We start from the raw sequence: 18,460 nt of genomic DNA, 5'->3' as shown, positions 1-18,460 counted from the left end.
GACCGTGGCCTTAATTAAGGTACAGCCCAGCATTTGCCTGGTGTGAAAATGGGAAACCACGGAAAACCATTTTCAGGGCTGCCGATAGTGGGATTCGAACCTACTATCTCCCGGATGCAAGCTCACAGCCGCGCACCTCTACGCGCACGGCCAACTCGCCCGGTACTCCAATTCTATGTAGGTGTTTTTTTCAGATGGCAGTGTCCTGTCAACAGTCCTACTACCCGTCTTATATTTTCTCTGCTGAGTTTCAACAGTTCTTTAGAATGCTTCTTGTTTGGTCCTTTTATCAGTTTCTTTGCAAGCTTGCACCCTGGAGTATTTTTCCAGTTCTCCATTTGTTTCTTTTGTACCCATTTTCCTATGTAGTGTCGGGCTTGTCCATAGGAAATCCTGCATACAGGTTCTGGGCCTACAAAATATATTTCTGCCCCTTTCCTGGCCAGTTTATCTGCCTTTTCATTTCCTTCTATACCTGCATGCCCTGGTACCCATATTATTTTGACAATGTTTTACTTTGCAAGCTTCAGGAGAAGTGAATGGCAATGCCAGACAATTCTGCATGTTATCCAGACTGCTTCTAGTGCCTTAATGGCCACTTGGCTGTCTGTGAAAATGTTCTTATTCCTATAGTTCATTTTCAGATTTTATTCAAGACATGTTGTGATAGCTATCACTTCAGCTTGAAAGACTGTAGTGCCTTTGCCCAGGCTCATCTGGATTGATCTCTCAGCTCTTCCCCATTGATCCCTCCCCCTGTGCCCTCCGCAGTCTTTGAGCCATCAGTCCACCACACTATATCTTCTCTTTCAGTATTATATTTGTTGCTATCCCAGTCTTCGTTTTTGGATTATCTGGGTCTCAAACGGTTTTTCAAAGTTGTACTTTGGTATCATATGATTAGAAGGCATGTGTAGAATTTCTGTTATTACTCTCTTAATTTTATAGTGTCCTAGATTGGGTCTTTGTGCATTCCAGCACTCTGATTGTGGTAATCTATATGAACTCATTCTAGCCTGTTCTTTTATAATTACTATGTAACTTTCAAATAGACCATTTAATAAATGGCAGAAATGTATTGAATAGTTAGACCTAATATAACTGAATTATTTTAGAATTTCGTCTTAGATGGTACTATATCCCAACCCATTATCTTTAGTATATCCCCCGAACTCTTATCAATTCCAGCTGCTTTTCCAGCTTTCAGCTTTTGTATCTTATTGTAAATGTTGTTGTTATCATAGGTAAATGTTAATACTTCTTTAGTATTAGTCACCCCCTCTAACTGGACATTATCCCTGTAACCAATAATCTTTACATACTGCTGACTGAATACTTCTGCCTTTTGAAGATCCTTGCATACACACTCCCCTTGTTCATTAATGATTCGTGGAATGTCCTTCTTGGAACCTGTTTCTGCCTTACAGTATCTATACATACCATTCCATTTTTCACTAAAATTTGTATGACTGCCAATTATGCTGGCAATCATGTTATCCTTAGCTGACTTCTTTGCTGGATTCAATTTCCTAGTAAGTTCCTTCAATTTCTCCTTACTTCCACAACCATTTCTAACTCTATTTCTTTCCAATCTGCACCTCCTTCCTAGTCTCATTATTTCGCGTGAGACCAGATAGAAATGAATAGGACAGCAATAACCACATCTAATATGAAAGGAATTTGTTTTAAATTACGATAGTAGATGGCCAAAGTGATTAAGAATAGTCAGACGCCTATAGGAAGCTAACCCTATGTAAGAACACATTTAGGAAAAGGCGTCAAACCCAATACTTGTGTGACAGCTGTTGACGCCTTTAGGCGTCAAACCCAGTTAAGGGGTTAACAGTAAAGGTGATCATACTTTTAATAGCTTCAGAATACTGTAATTCAATAATTTGTAGTCTAAAACTTTCAGCATTAAGAAATTAATCTGCTTACAGTAGAGTGCAAAGTAATCCAACCACAATAATTTATAAGACTATAACTAATGCTGGCAGAATCTAGCATACCCACTAAATACTGTTCCTGCTTTCAAGATAATTGCATTGTAGGTGTATGTTCTTTATAACACAGCAATTTGTTGAATGTTTCAGGGTATGGTCTTATACGTTTTCAGTATTGTGTCGTGCCACTGTACTGCAAATTGATAATGGATACCACCCCGCAGAAACATTAAAAAACTGTGACATTAGCTGAGCATAACTCTATGACACAAAGACAATGCATCACAATGTGGCATTGGTGTGGATACAGTAAATTCAATTTTGATGTGATACTGTGAAACTAGGTCATGTTTAGTGTTGAATGAAGAAAACTGCTGTAGTCAGAAATGCATGACTACACCAAAAAAAGATTGAGGAAGAGAAAAATAAACCCCTGGACTTAAACTAAGATTTAAGTCAGAATGGGCAAAATGTTCATATTACAACAGTTCGCTGCACACTATTGGAAGCAGGAAAAAGGGTGTGAAGACTAGCAAAGAAGCAGGCTTCTGATGGACATTATGTGCAAAAAGCAATTGATATAAGCTAAACTACATAAAGACTGGACTGTGGAAGATTGGAAGAAAGTCATATTTTCAGATGAAAGCCACTTCGAAGTTTGTGGTCAGTGTGTTCTTTATACACAGACATCAGAGAAAACGTCACTGGCTCATGTTCAACAAGCATCTAAACATCCTCCAAAAGTGACGTGCTGGGTATCTTTTACCAACAAGGCGCCAGGACCTTTAGTTCCTGTTAAGGGTATGATGAACAGTGACCAGATAAGAGAAATCCTTCAAAGGACGATAGTGTCAGAGTTGATGGGAAAAGTGTTTGTCAAAAAGATCTTGCATAATGCACACATCCAAAACGGTCAACCAATTCTCTGAAGAAAAAAATGTTGAAGTGCTACCTTGGACCAGTAACTCACCCGACATCAACCCCATCAAAAATTTCTGGACGATTTGTAAGAAGAGAATGGCAGAACTGGATAGATTAACGAAAATGAGTATAATATGTTCGCTTACCAAGGTTCGGTTTCACGATGAAATTATTAAGAATATTTGCAAAAAATTGGTGGAATCCATGCCAAAACATGTCAATGCTGTTTTGAAGAACAAAGGAGGTTACCAAGTATTAAGGTATGACTTTCTGTAATTGCAGAACTGACTTTTAATAGTTCTTGCAACTTTTATTATGAGTACACTTTTCTGTATCCTGTTCAGATTAATTTGCACACAAATGTACATAAGAGATTCAATTATTTTATTATGCAATCAACTTTTGTCATTACAACCATATGTTGTTTAACAACAATAAAATTATTCTATTCTATTCTTCTCTTAAACAATGGCATTCTCTACTAATTGCCCAAAATGCCGAGAGTCACTTTCCAAATACAATAGAACTCTTGGCAAGGTGCTTATTGGACAAATGTGTATTAAAGGGTAAGATTAGAAATATTTTATTATGAAAGTGTGTTCTGAAGAAAAGTCTGATGACCGGGCGAGTTGGCCGTGCGCGTAGAGGCGCGTGGCTGTGAGCTTGCATCCGGGAGATAGTAGGTTCGAATCCCACTATCGGCAGCCCTGAAAATGGTTTTCCGTGGTTTCCCATTTTCACACCAGGCAAATGCTGGGGCTGTACCTTAATTAAGGCCACGGCCGCTTCCTTCCAACTCCTAGGCCTTTCCTATCCCATCGTCGCCATAAGACCTATCTGTGTCGGTGCGACGTAAAGCCCCTAGCAAAAAAAAAAAAAAAAAAAAAAAAAAAAAGTCTGATGCTGATTCTTCTGTCCAAGAAACCGCTCAGTTCAGTTTTTGCATCTATTAGTAGAAAGTAAAAATGTGAGCATCTGGCTTCATATTTGAAAAAGATATAGAATTACTTACATGTATACAGGCATTAATCTCAGTTACAAATATAGAATCAACTAACTGTGAGTCAACTGCTAACCTTAGTCTGACTGCTTGGAGAGAGCTGGGCTGTAACTTCACATCCTGCTACTCGTTGTAATTTTAATTCAATCTGTTGACAAAACAGAACAAACCTGATGAGTCAGTTCAAAGTACAGTGGACGTCCTCTTAATCGGCCTCACCACCACTTGAGTACAATAGTCCTGCAGATATTTCCAACTGTACTACCGCTCATTTACTGTATATTTCCCAATTCCTAATTCATTATAAATTAACTGCATAGATTCATCTTTATCTTAAAGTTCTAACACATTAATTTTCTGCTTGATTGTTAAAATTTTCTGTGTATTTTTTCCAGAACTCATTATACAATCACTAAAGTAGTAAAGACCTGCTTACTGCACTGAATAAATCAGCAAGTTGACTAAAAATACTACCTTTATTGAAGGCGATAAGTAATATGAAACACAATGCATCTTGTCCACAAGCTGAGTGGGGAGAAAGGCAGCATGGGCATTCGTGACTATGGGAAATGGAAGCGACATTATTCATGAGGCCGGTTACAGGCTGTCCAATGTATAAAAACAAGGAAAAGTGCAATAAAACATGTTGTTCAAGAAAGAGAAAGAATGAAGCCAAAAAAAAATTATAAAAATACCTTGCAAGCAGTTTTTATTGTAGCCAGAACGGTATCAATGGTTTGGAAACTCACTTCTTGGCCATTAACAGAACGCAGCCAATCCCCTGAAAGAAAGATGTACTGTACATACAGAACCTCTAATTAAGCTTATATTTTTAAGACATCAATCATCAAAAATTGTAAATGATAGGAAGACATAAGACATTCTAAAAATCATGTACCTTCAGGGAGGGCAATTGGTCTTTAACTCTCAGTCAAAACCCAAACTAGCAGTATGTGGTTCAGGTCACAGCAGCCTGGAAGATGGCTTTCTGTCATCTCCCATCTTAACACGAGTTAAATGCTGGGGCTGTGCCATAATTAAAGCCAGACCCGCTACCTTCCCAATCCTAGCCTTTTCTCATCCTTGCATTGCCTTCTGTGTGCTAGTGCATCATTAAAGCAGAAGACAAAAAATTTACCAAACTGAGCCAAAGTTACTCCAGCAACCCCAGAAATACCTGGGAATGCAGCTGATTCTAAATAAAGAACAAGGAACTTCCTACAGACCCATACAAAAAATTGGACAAAAAGGGAACAAAATAAATGGTGAAAATGCAGTGTGTAACAATAATCATGGGAAAACACAGAGGCAGAACAAACTAATATACCACATGAAACTCTTTCTTACATGAAATGTTCAGAATGCCCTCTATAAGCATTGATACATGCACCAATATGCAGTCGCACTGAATATTGGATGCGCTGATTTATCCCAGCAGTATTGCATATGCATGCATAAATGCTAATGGAGGGCATTTTGAACATTTCATGTAAGAAAGAGTTTCATGTGGTATGCTGATACTTTGTGCTCCTGTGTGTTCCCCATGACCTATGTATTAATGTACTATGTAGAGTTGTAAAAAAAATTAGTTCTAACATGGAAATAAAGCATTTCTAGGCCCATGTCCATACAACATACTTTTTTCTTCTACACGTGAGGAATGTGCCCTGAAAGTTTGGGCTGTACCTTATTGTTATACCCTGTAAAATTTGGAAAGAGCAGTAATGTATTGTAGAAGCTCACTGTCCATGGAAGAGCAGCACAGTGAGATGTAACAAAATGATCACCAGCAGCTATGATTTTTAGTAATAAAGCTGAGCATGAGGAATTTAATGCACATTCGTTATGAAAGTTATTGCAGGGAAGGTATTATGTATATCCATCTATTTTTCAGAAATCTTTTAATGAAAGAATCTACCGTAGTAAATATATTCAATTAGTGGGATTTCAGATAGAATAGGTCATCAGCCCAAAAATGTGAAACCCAGAACTTTCCACTTTTCATGATGTAACATCAAACCCACTTAAGAGTAAACACCTTCACAGGGAAAGAACGAAGGTCAAGTGCCCAAATAAAAAAAAAGTGGGGTGGGAATGGGGTTCACTGCAGAATTTAAGGGATAAAATGCATAAAATTATGAGTCATTATTCAATCTTCTTTCTTCTCTTCCCTTGCATACAGAATCTGTTTAGTTATATAGAACAAATTTTACATGTTGAAGGAGAAAACACTAAAAATAACATTTTATAATAACAACTTGGGGCCAAGAACCTTGTTTTCATTTCACATTGTAAGCACACAAATTTTAAAAAACTAGCATAATTGTTCCACCTAATCAGTACTTCAAATGTATTCACAATTCAATTTGTTTTTTAAATATTTTTTCCGTTGCACTGACACAGATAGGTCTTATAGTGACGATGGAATAGGAAAGGCCTAGCAGTGGGAAGGAAGCGGCCGTGGCCTTAATTAAGGTAGAGCCCCAGCATTTGCCTGGTGTGAAAGTGGGAAACCACAGAAAACCATCTTCAGGGCTGCCGACAGTGGGGTTCAAACTCACTATCTCCCTAATGCAAGCTCACAGCTGCACAGCCCTAATCGCATGGCCAAGGGGCTTGGTTATTCATAATTCAAGATTGCAAAAACATCAGCTTAAATAAAAGTAACAGTACATGTTTTGGCCTTATTAGGCCATCTTCAGCTGTATAAAAATAACATTGGCTTAGAATTTAACATACTGAAATTACAAAAGTCGAACGTACTGATTTAGTATCAGCTTAGCCGGCGCACAAACATGTTATGAGGCGAATACAGAGCTGTTGAAAATTTCACATCTCCCAAGATGACTTGACAACAGTTCATTTTCTACACTACTGTCTGACTGGCATTACACTTAACTTACTCTATATTTGTAAATTCAAATATTTTAGATGCTTTCACATTAAGTGAAACAACAATTCTAATTAATTAGATTTTTGTACTGTCAGCATTTTACCTGGAACAAAAATTTAAGGTGTAAGAAAATTTTCATTATAATACTGTCATACATCACCTAAAACTGTTCATTTTCAGACCTATTCGCATTTCATTATACCACATTGGACAACTTCCCCATCTAGTGATGTTTTAGCATGCATCTATTTTATCTTAAAGTATTTCTTATGAATGTATATTCTATTCATATTTTTGAGCTGTGAACATTTTACCTGGAACAAAATATTAAGGAGCAAGAAAATTTTTATTATAATATCATCGTTGGTGTTAATTACATGGAACTGAAACGAACAGCCAATGAAAGAAAAGAGTGGTTGCATCGACAAGGCAGCCTTTAGGATATTGATTGATTGATTGATCATTGTTGCAATAAACATTTTACCTGGAACAAAATTTTAAGGAGCAAGAAAATTTTTATTATAATATCATTGTCATACATCACCAAACACTGTTCATTTTCAGACCCATTTGTACTTCATTATACCACACTGGGCGACTCTCTCATCTAACGACGTTTTAGCACAAGTCTATTTTATCTTAAAGTATATGTTATGAATGTAAATTCTATTCATATTTTGTAATTTCAATACATTAAATTCTAAGCCAATGTTATTATTATGCAGCTGAAGATGGCCTAATGAGGCCAAAACATGTACTGTTACTTTTAATCCAATGTTTCTGCAATCTTGAATTGTGAATAAATTTGAATGTACTGATGAGGCGAAACACTTAAACTAGTTTGTTTTTTTAATTTATATAACACAATCGTCAATACAGAACCAAAATTAAGTTCATTTCAAGCGCATAAATGTTTCAGTTTTACAGGTACTTCCTGATTTTGCATCCCTCTTGTTAGCATCTTTTCTGTTGGAAATATAACCATCATAATCACTTTCTGCATCCATTTTCACAAACTTACAGCACTGACTGAGACATAAATTTGAATTTTAATATACTTAATGTTAAAAACTTGGTTGTGCACAAATATTTCAGCATATAAAACTGACTCTACATTTGAAAATTCAAATATTTTAGATGTTTTCACATTAAGTGAAACAATTCTAATTAATTAGATTTTTGTACTGTCAGCATTTTACCTGGAATAAAATTTTAAAGAGCAAGAAAATTTTCACTATATTATTGTCATACATCACCTAAAACTGTTCATTTTCAGACCTATTCGTACTTCATTATACCACATTGGACGACTCTCTTCGGCCGCTTCCTTCCCACTCCTAGGCCTTTGCTATTCCATCGTCACTGTAAGACGTATGTGTGTCAGTGCAATGGAAAAAATATTTAAAAAACAAATTGAATTGTGAATACATTTGAAGTATTGATTAGGTGAAAGAATTATCCAGGTGCTAAATACCCTAAATTAGATGACAGCATGGGCAATATCTTATTATCAATTGCTGAAACCATCAAAAGTCAGTTGGTTGCAGAGTAGGCTTCAGCCTACAAGTTGGCCATGGCTGGTCCATGGTTTTTGTGTGGTTTTCCATTCTCCTGCACTAAGATGAATGCCGGGAAAGTTCATAGTAAAGGCCATGGCTGCCAACCCCCTCACCTTCTCTGAGCATCCCCACCATAACATATCTCCTAGCCTGAGATGGTATCACCATCTAGGAAGCCTGCCTCCCCACTTCAGAAGAAGAATGAAAACAATTTAGGGATGATGATGATGATGCTAGTTGTTTAAAGGGGCCTAACATTGAGGTCATCGGCCCCTAATGATACGAAATGAAATAACAAAAAGTTAATTCATCCACTGACCAAAATAAATTAAAAAATGTCATGAAGAATGAATGGATGGACATGAACCCAACAAAAAACTAAAAACAAACAAAAAACAAACAGACTCGAAAAAAAAATCGTAAATAATAGTATTACTGACCAAGGGACCACTTATAAAGCACAATGATGCTTGATGTCTACAGGGTGCAAAATCCACGTCTAAGGAACCACAGAATGGTACATGTCGCGAGTAAAGTAGAACCATGGTATTTGTCATGTTGGGATACTAATCAAAAGTACTACTCACAAGTATTGTACTTCATATAGGTAACGCAAACCTATGGTGTTTCTCACACAATGCCACCATTCATAGCCAACGCAAACCGATAAGGTTCCTCACCGAGGTGTACTAACCACACTATCCCGTGGTGTTCCTCACATAGTGGGTACTAATCACAGGCAATGCAGACCCACGGTGTCGCTCATATAGTGGTACAACTCACAAGCAACGCCCAGACCCGCGGTGTTGCTCACATGGGTACGATGCACGGGTACTGGAAAACCCCAGGCCAGGCTCTTGGCTGCTACTAATCACAAACCTATTTCGTACCTAATATAGTGGTACTACTCGTAAGTACAGGCAACCTATGGTGCTCCCCGCGTGATGGTACAAATCAAAAATAGTTTCATGGTTCTAAGTCAATCATCCCTTGGTCGCCCCTTTTATCGCCTCTCACGACAGGCAGGGGATACCGTGGGTGTATTCTTCATCTGTGTCCCCCACTCACAGGGGGTAGTGTGTTTGGTCTGCGAGAGGTATTTTATTTCCCTCAAGTCCGCCGGCAAGCCGGTTAGGACCCCCCTATCCGCCACCTGGAACGCGCCACGTGGGAGTATCACCCCTCCCCCTGCTACGCCAGAGTAGTAGGTTCATGGAAACAATTTAGGATTAGCAGTAGTAACCATCAAATATCTTCACAAGAAAGATGCACATGAATATAACAATAAATTGTAATTAAAAACATCTGAGGCAATTTAAAAAGTCTCAAAATATATGACAGTCCTGTAAAATTTGGGATGGCCACCCTAAATCCACTGGTAAATTCCTCTGCTAGTCTTAGTACATCTGCAAGATGTACTGAATACCAAGAATAAATTCACTTTCGAATGATTTGAACTCTATTACTTTCCATAAATTTGATTCATGCTAACACATAGCTTACCATGATTATAGCAATTACTAGTGTGCTCATTAGAAGAAAATATTGTGTGACTAATACACACTAGTTTTTCTCCATCACATTATTCCAATACATTCAAAAGAGCCAGCAGCTAGCTAGTTAGCATACAGAGGGCACTGACTGGGTATAATCCAACCTCATACAAATAAACAAATAATTAATAATGTTACTGATTTTATGTTCCATTAACTATTTTTAAAGTTTCCAGAGATGCCATATAAACAAAGAAACTTCTCAGTCAGAAGTTCGTACACCTAATCTACAAAAGCAGAAATAAAACTAATTTGTAAACTGCATTTCGGAAAGAAACACAAACCAAAACATCTTAAAAGATAAAGTCTAATCCTTCTGTCAACAAACCAATTTTAATACTGCGGTGCTTGATAGCTTCTCCATTAGGAATGAATCCAGCGACCATGATCCTTGTTTCGTCAGCAAACGTACTTATAACTAGACCCAAGAGGACTTCAGTCAGCGTAGCTCGTCGACCCAAATTATGACGAGCACGAGGATCTACCGTAACCATCACTTCCCTCACTTCACCTTCCTGTAAAGTAATTTAAAACTGTTATACCACAGAGACAGAGAGAAGGCAGGATACATTATATTCAGTTTCTTAGCATCAGTAAAATTAAACATATGCATACCTGCCAACTCTGTGGAATGAAAATTCTTAAAATATTTCCACACTGTCAAACAAATGAGGCATAGCAAAAAATTGGTAATCACTATATACAGTAATACAAATGCTTAATATATTATTTGCAAATAGGCAGGTCATCATGTATCACAGTAGTACACTCCAATAAATTCACATACCCATATTATTTAAAAAAACAGAAGAACAGTTAAGGTCCACGACAGTAGGCCTACATGTATACATATTTCAGATGTTCCCATTATACTCACACTATTGAAAGTAAGGATCAAGTAAGGACACAACACTAAAACAACACACCACAACACATGTATAGCCACATACGACACATTAAAATTAAATTAACCTAAGATCGTGCTCTACCAAAAGTAATGAAAAGACTATCAAACAACTCCTCCATACACTTATCCTCATCAGCAATTGGAAGTACAGTACAAGAGGATATCAGAATGTATTGAAACACATCTCCGTTCACAATCTCCAACTATCGACCACTAGAGAAAGTATATTTTAGAGCGATTTCAAAATGCATCTTTTGATTGAAATTTGTAAAATATCATAGCTCACCCATAAAGTGGTAAAATATAATGTTTTCCACAAATTTTATGAACTAATTGTAAAAGTTGGTATGTATGCATAGGTAGATAAATCAATACCATTGTCAAATCAAATTTCAAGAAAAAGGAATGAACTCAGAGAACGATACAGTATAATGTACTGATTCGAGATAGTGAATGTGAAGGCAACTACACACTTCCCCATTCTCCAGTTATGACTTCACAGCTGTACATATATATCATAGAATATAAACTTTATGTTTTTGATCCATAATGAATTGTGATAACTAGAGCCCAGATTTCCATGCAAATGCATGTTTTTAAATAAGCTGGTTACTGTTCTCAAACTTAGCAAATATTCACTGTATGTCTTAACGATTCCAAATAACCGTTCTTTTTCCGTGGATGTTTGTATGTTTTGGCCTTTTAAGGAGAAAATTCATGCATAATGCATATTTTAAAATTTTGGGTTTAATAGCAAATATTTGAACATTTAATATTGCATAATATGACTTTTCTTCTGACTTTGGTGATTATATGTTAACTGGCATGATAGTGCCTTTTATGAATGTTGGTTTGCAGAATTTGGGACCATTTTTCCTCGAAGGAGTGCATAGAATCAATCAATCAATACTGATCTGCATTTAGGGCAGTCGCCCAGGTGGCAGATTCCCTATCTGTTGCTTTCCTAGCCTTTTCCTAAATGATTTCAAAGAAATTGGAAATTTATTGAACATCTCCCTTGGTAAGTTATTCCAATCCCTAACTCCCCTTCCTATAAATTAATATTTGCCCCAGTTTGTCCTCTTGAATTCCAACTTTATCTTCATATTGTGATCTTTCCTACTTTTATAAACGCCATTCAAACTTATTCGTCTACTAATGTCATTCCACGCCATCTCTCCGCTGACAGCTCGGAACATACCACTTATAATACCAATATAAATGGTCCGTTATTGGACATTATAAATTTTCCAGCCAACTCATTCCTGGTTGCCAGCGCCTCGCCCCCGTGTGCTAGGTTGGGCTCATCAGTTGGTATCTAGCACACCTACCAAGACGCTGGCTAGTGCATACCGTGGAGGCCACTGCGAAGGCTAATTGTAGCCACAGGCAGTGCCAATGCACTATGAGAGACTTAGTCTCATTATCTGCTTGGCCATCAGATGATATAGATGTTGATTCCCATAGGGAATCTGAAATATTTGTTCCGCACACGGGGGCGAAGCGCTGGCAACCAGGAATGAGTTGGCTGGAAAATTTATAATGTCCAATAACGCACCATTTATATTGGTATTATAAATTTACTCATTCGGAACAAATATTTCAGATTCCCTATGGGAATCAACATCTATATCATATACCACTTAGTCGAGCAGCTCTTCTTCTTTCTCTCAATTCTTCCCAACCCAAACATTGCAACATTTTTGTAACGCTACTCTTTTGTCGGAAATCACCCAGAACAAATCGAGCTGCTTTTCTTTGGATTTTTTCCAGTTCTTGAATCAGGTAATCCTGGTGAGGGTCCCATACACTGAAACCATACTCTAGTTGGGGTCTTACCAGAGACTTATATGCACTCTCCTTTACATCCTTACTACAACCCCTAAACACCCTCATAACCTTTGTTTACAATCCCATTTATGTGATTACCCCAATGAAGATCATTCCTTATATTAACACCTAGATACTTACAATGATCCCCAAAAGGAACTTTCACCCCCATCAACGCAGTAATTAAAACTGAGAGGACATTTCCTATTTGTGAAACTCACAACCAGACTTTTAAACCCCGTTTATCAACATACCATTGCCTGCTGTCCATCTCACAATATTTTCAAGGTCACGTTGCAGTTGCTCACAATCTTGTAACTTATTTATCACTCTATAGAGAATAACATCATCCGCAAAAAGCCTTACCTCCGATTCCACTCCTTTACTCATATCATTTATATATATATAAGAAAACATAAAGGTCCGCTAATACTGCCTTGAGGAATTCCCCTCTTAATTATTACAGGGTCAGATAAAGCTTCACCTACTCTAACTCTCTGAGATCTATTTTCTAGAAATATAGCAACCCATTCAGTCACTCTTTTGTCTAGTCCAATTGCACTCATTTTTGCCAGTAGTCTCCCATGATCCACCCTATCAAATGCTTTAGACAGGTCAATCGCGATACAGTCCATTTGACCTCCAGAATCCAAGATATCTGCTATATCTTGCTGGAATCCTACAAGTTGAGCTTCAGTGGAATAACCTTTCCTAAAACCGAACTGCCTTCTATCGAACCAGTTATTAATTTCACAAACATGTCTAATATAATCAGAAAGAATGCCTTCCCAAAGCTGACATACAATGCATGTCAAACTTACTGGCCTGTAATTTTCAGCTTTATGTCTATCACCCTTTCCTTTATACACAGGGGCTACTATAGCAACTCTCCATTCATCTGGTATAGCTCCTCCGACCAAACAATAATCAAATAAGTACTTCAGATATGGTACTATATCCCAACCCATTGTCTTTAGTATATCCCCAGAAATCTGATCAATTCCAGCCGCTTTTCTAGTTTTCAAGTTTTGTATCTTATTGTAAATGTCATTGTTATCATATGTAAATTTTATTACTTCTTTGGCCTTAGTCTCCTCCTCTATCTCGACATCATCCTTGTAACCAACAATTTTTACATACTTCTGACTGAATACTTCTGCCTTTTGTTGATCCTCACATACACACTCCCCTTTTTCATTAATTATTCCTGGAATGTCCTTCTTGGAACCTGTTTCTGCCTTAAAATACCCATACATACCCTTCCATTTTTCACTAAAATTTGTATGACTGCCAATTATGCTTGCCATCATGTTATCCTTAGCTGCCTTCTTTGCTAGATCAATTTTCTAGTAAGTTCCTTCAATTTTTCCTTACTTCCACAGCCATTTCTAACTCTATTTCTTTCCAGTCTGCACCTCCTTCTTAGTTCTTTATTTCTCTATTATAATAAGGTGGGTCTTTACCATTCCTTACCACCCTTAAAGGTACAAACCTGTTTTCGCATTCCTCAACAATTTCTTTAAACCCATCTCAGAGTCTGTTTACATTTTTATTTACCGTTTTCCACCGATCATAGTTATTTTTTAGAAACTGCCTCATGCCTGCTTTATCAGCAATATGGTACTGCCTAACAGTCCTAATTTTAAGACCTTCCTTTCTATCACATTTATTTTGAACTACGACAAAAACAGCTTCATGATCACTAATACCATCTATTACTTCAGTTTCCTTATAGAGCTCATCTGGTTTTATCAGCACGACATCCAGGATATTTTTCCCTCTGGTTGGTTCCATCACTTTCTGAATCAGCTGTCCTTCCCACATTAACTTATTTGCCATTTGTTGGTCATGCTGCCTGTCGTTCACATTTCCTTCCCAATTGACATCTGGCAAATTCAGATCTCCCGCTACAATCACATTTCTTTCCATGTTGTTTCCCACATAGCTGACTATCCTATCAAATAATTCCGAATCCGCGTCAGTGCTACCCTTTTCCGATCTGTACACTCCAAATATATCAAGTTGCCTATTATCTTTAGAAATGAGCCTTACACCTAGAATTTCATGTGTCTCATCTTTAACTTTTTCGTAGCTTACAAATTCTTCTATCACCAGAATGAACACTCTCCCTCCCACCATTCCTATCCTATCTCTACGATACACACTACAGTGCCTTGAGAAAATTTCTGCATCCATTATATCATTTCTCAGCCATGATTCAACTCCTATTACAATATCTGGTAAATATATATCTATTAAATTACTTAATTCTATTCCTTTCTTTACAATACTTCTACAGTTCAACACTAACAATTTTATGTCAACCCTACTTGATTTCCAGTTTCCTGTTCCCTTATCACCACTCCCTAGGCCATCCCGTTTCCCTGAATGTACCTCCCTATTACCCTTCCAAACAAATTTCCTAACTTATACGTACGACTGCGGTTTAAATGAAGGCCATCCAAGCACAGATCCCTATCTCCTACCCACCCATTAGGATCTAGAAATTTCACTCCCAGTTTCCCACATACCCACTCCATAGTCTCATTTAAATCCCTAATCACCCTCCAGTCAGTATCCCCCCTACACAGTATTCCACTAATAACAATCTCCGCTTTCTTAAACTTCACCCTGCTGCATTTACCAGATCCCACACATCTCCAACTATGTTGGTACTTATATCAGCTTGCTTTACGTTGTTGGTACCAACGTGAAACACTACCACCTTCCCATTCCCCTCCTCCCTCTCTTCTACTTTCCTCAACATCTGCCTCAACCTAATTCCTGGATAACATTCTACCCTGGTTCCCTTTCCTCCACACACTTTCCCCACGTGTCTAACGATGGAATCCCTCATGACCAGAGCCTCAACCCTACCCATCTCATTTGATCCCCTCCCCTCCTGGTCAGCCCTATCTGTCCTGATAGCTGCAGAAGCTACTTCCTCCTCCCTTTTCTCCTTCCCATGACCCTGTTCCAGCTGTCTTTTCCTATCCTCTACTCTACATTTCCCTTTCCTACCTTTGCCCTTCCTCCCACTTCCACACATCTCAGCAACAGTTCCCTGTCCCTTATCTTCCCTCTGTTGTTCTACCTGGAGTGACTCGTACCGATTTCGCACAGACACCTGTCCTGAATTCTGATCCTGAATAGAGCCCTTAGCCTGCAATCTCCTTCCCCTTAGAACATTAGACCACCTGTCTTCTACAACTCCTCCCTCTCCTTCCCCTCCCTCTTGTACACCAACTGTAACCTGTACATTGTTTGCGAGAGTTCTATCTTCCTTCCTGTCTTCTGTGAGAATCCTAATTATCTCCCTCAAACTTTCCAACTCCTCCCTCATACCCCTCAATGCCTCGCCACACCCACAGTTCATACACTCGCGCTCCTTAGCCATTCTTTACGGGGAAAAAAAATGAAATTAAAAATAAAATAACTTATTTGCAATGTACGAGTTTTCCGGGGATTTTTCGATGATACAGACCACTATCTGATCTGTAGTGAACTAAGTATCTCTAGGCCTAAGGTAGAGAAGTGAAATCTGTCTGCAAACGAATAAGGGTAGAAAATCTCCAGGACGAGGAAAGTAGACGGAAGAACATGGATATGATTAGTGAGAAGTTTCGAACAGTAGACATTAAGCAGGTTCATGATATAGAAAGTGAATGGGTGGCATATAGGGATGCTGTAGTAGAAACAGCCAGGGAATGCCTTGGAACAACTGTGTGTAAAGACGAGAAAAGGCGAACATCTTGGTGGAATGATGAAGTGAGAGCAGCTTGTAAACGTAAAAAGAAGGCTTATAAGAAATGGCTCCAAACAAGGGCCGAGGCAGATAGGGAGTTGTATGTAGATGAAAGAAACAGAGCGAAACAAATAATTGTTGAATCCAAAAAGAAGTCATGGGAAGATTTTGGTAACAACCTGGAAACGCTAGGTCAAGCAGCAGGGAAACCTTTCTGGACAGTAATAAAGAATCTTAGGAAGGGGGGGAAAAAGGAAATGGACAGTGTTTGGAGTAATTCAGGTGAACTCATAGATCCCAGGGAATCACTGGAGAGGTGGAGGGAATATTTTGAACATCTTCTCAATGTAAAAGGAAATCATCCTGGTGGTGGTGTGAACAGCCAAGCTCATGGGGAGGAGGAAAATGATGTTGGTGAAATTATGCTTGAGGAAGTGGAAAGGATGGTAAATAAACTCCATTGTCGTAAGGCAGCAGGGATAGATTAAATTAGACCTGAAATGGTGAAGTATAGTGGGAAGGCAGGGATGAAACGGCTTCATAGAGTAGTAAAATTACCATAGAGTGTTGGTAAGGTACCTTCAGGCAAAAGCAGTAATTGCACCTATCTATAAGCAAGGGAACAGGAAGGATTGCAACAACTATCGAGGTATCTCATTGATTAGTATACCAGGCAAAGTATTCACTGGCATCTTGGAAGGGAGGGTGCGATCAGTCGTTGAAAGGAAGTTGGATGAAAACCAGTGTGGTTTCAGACCACAGAGAGGCTGTCAGGATCAGATTTTCAGTATGCGCCAGGTAATTGAAAAATGCTACGAGAGGAATAGGCAGTTGTGTTTATGTTTCGTAGATCTAGAGAAAGCATATGACAGGGTACCGAGGGAAAAGATGTTCGTCATACTGGGGGACTATGGAATTAAAGGCAGATTATTAAAAACAATCAAAGGCATTTATGTTGACAATTGGGCTTCAGTGAGAATTGATGGCAGAATGAGTTCTTGGTTCAGGGTACTTACAGGGGTTAGACAAGGCTGTAATCTTTCACCTTTGCTGTTTGTAGTTTACATGGATCATCTGCTGAAAGGTATAAAATGGCAGGGAGGGATTCAATTAGGTGGAAATGTAGTAAGCAGTCTTGCCTATGCTGACGACTTGGTCTTAATGGCAGATTGTGCCGAAAGCCTACAGTCTAATATCGTGGAGCTTGAAAATAGGTGCAATGAGTATGGTATGAAAATTAGCCTCTCGAAAACTAAATTGATGTCAGTAGGTAAGAAATTCAACAGAATTGAATGTCAGATTGGTGATACAAAGCTAGAACAGGTCGATAATTTCAAGTATTTAGGTTGTGTGTTCTCCCAGGATGGTAATATAGTAAGTGAGATTGAATCAAGGTGCCGTAAAGCTAATGCAGTGAGCCCGCAGCTGCGATCGACTGTATTCTGTAAGAAGGAAGTCAGCTCCCAGACGAAACTATCTTTACATCGGTCTGTTTTCAGACCAACTTTGCTTTACGGGAGCGAAAGCTGGGTGGACTCAGGATATCTTATTCACAAGTTAGAATTAACAGACATGAAAGTAGCAAGAATGATTGCTGGTACAAACAGGTGGGAACAATGGCAGGAGGGCACTGGGAATGAAGAAATAAAGGCTAATTTAGGAATGAACTCGATGGATGAAGCTGTACGCATAAACCGGCTTCGGTGGTGGGGTCATGTGAGGCGAATGGAGGAGGATAGGTTACCTAGGAGAATAATGGACTCTGCTATGGAGGGTAAGAGAAGTAGAGGTAGACCAAGACGACGATGGTTAGACTCGGTTTCTAACGATTTAAAGATAAGATGTATAGAACTAAATGAGGCCACAACACTAGTTGCAAATCGAGGATTGTGGCGACGTTTAGTAAATTCACAGAGGCTTGCAGACTGAACGCTGAAAGGCATAACAGTCTATAATGATAATGTATGTATGTATGCAAAAAATAAATGAACGGAGGGCTATATTATCTGGGATAGTACACAACAATAAGGTAATTAATATACGACTACACTACAATACTACTTAATCGTGCTCTATTTTTTTTATATCCTACAACCCCTAACAGGATAA

General features: G+C 38.4%; 1 protein-coding gene across 3 annotated transcripts in view; it reads right to left on the bottom strand.

The window, feature by feature from the left end:
* Window positions 1–18,460, bottom strand: part of LOC136866189 (protein inturned) — a 313,810-nt gene that overhangs the window by 248,491 nt on the left and 46,859 nt on the right. For all 3 annotated transcript variants that reach the window (XM_068226644.1, XM_068226645.1, XM_067142930.2), the window contains 3 exons: window positions 10,198–10,384; window positions 4,560–4,645; window positions 3,941–4,012 (listed from right to left, as the gene is read on the bottom strand). In XM_068226644.1, coding sequence (XP_068082745.1) covers window positions 3,941–4,012; window positions 4,560–4,645; window positions 10,198–10,384 — 345 coding nt within the window. The remainder of the gene's footprint in view (window positions 1–3,940; window positions 4,013–4,559; window positions 4,646–10,197; window positions 10,385–18,460) is intronic.

This window comes from Anabrus simplex, chromosome 3 (genome assembly GCF_040414725.1).
Source record: "Anabrus simplex isolate iqAnaSimp1 chromosome 3, ASM4041472v1, whole genome shotgun sequence".
In the NCBI taxonomy this organism is placed as follows: Eukaryota; Metazoa; Arthropoda; class Insecta; order Orthoptera; family Tettigoniidae; genus Anabrus; species Anabrus simplex.
The sequence above is the reverse complement of the archived record's forward strand: the minus strand, read 5'-3'. Positions and strand labels throughout refer to the sequence as shown.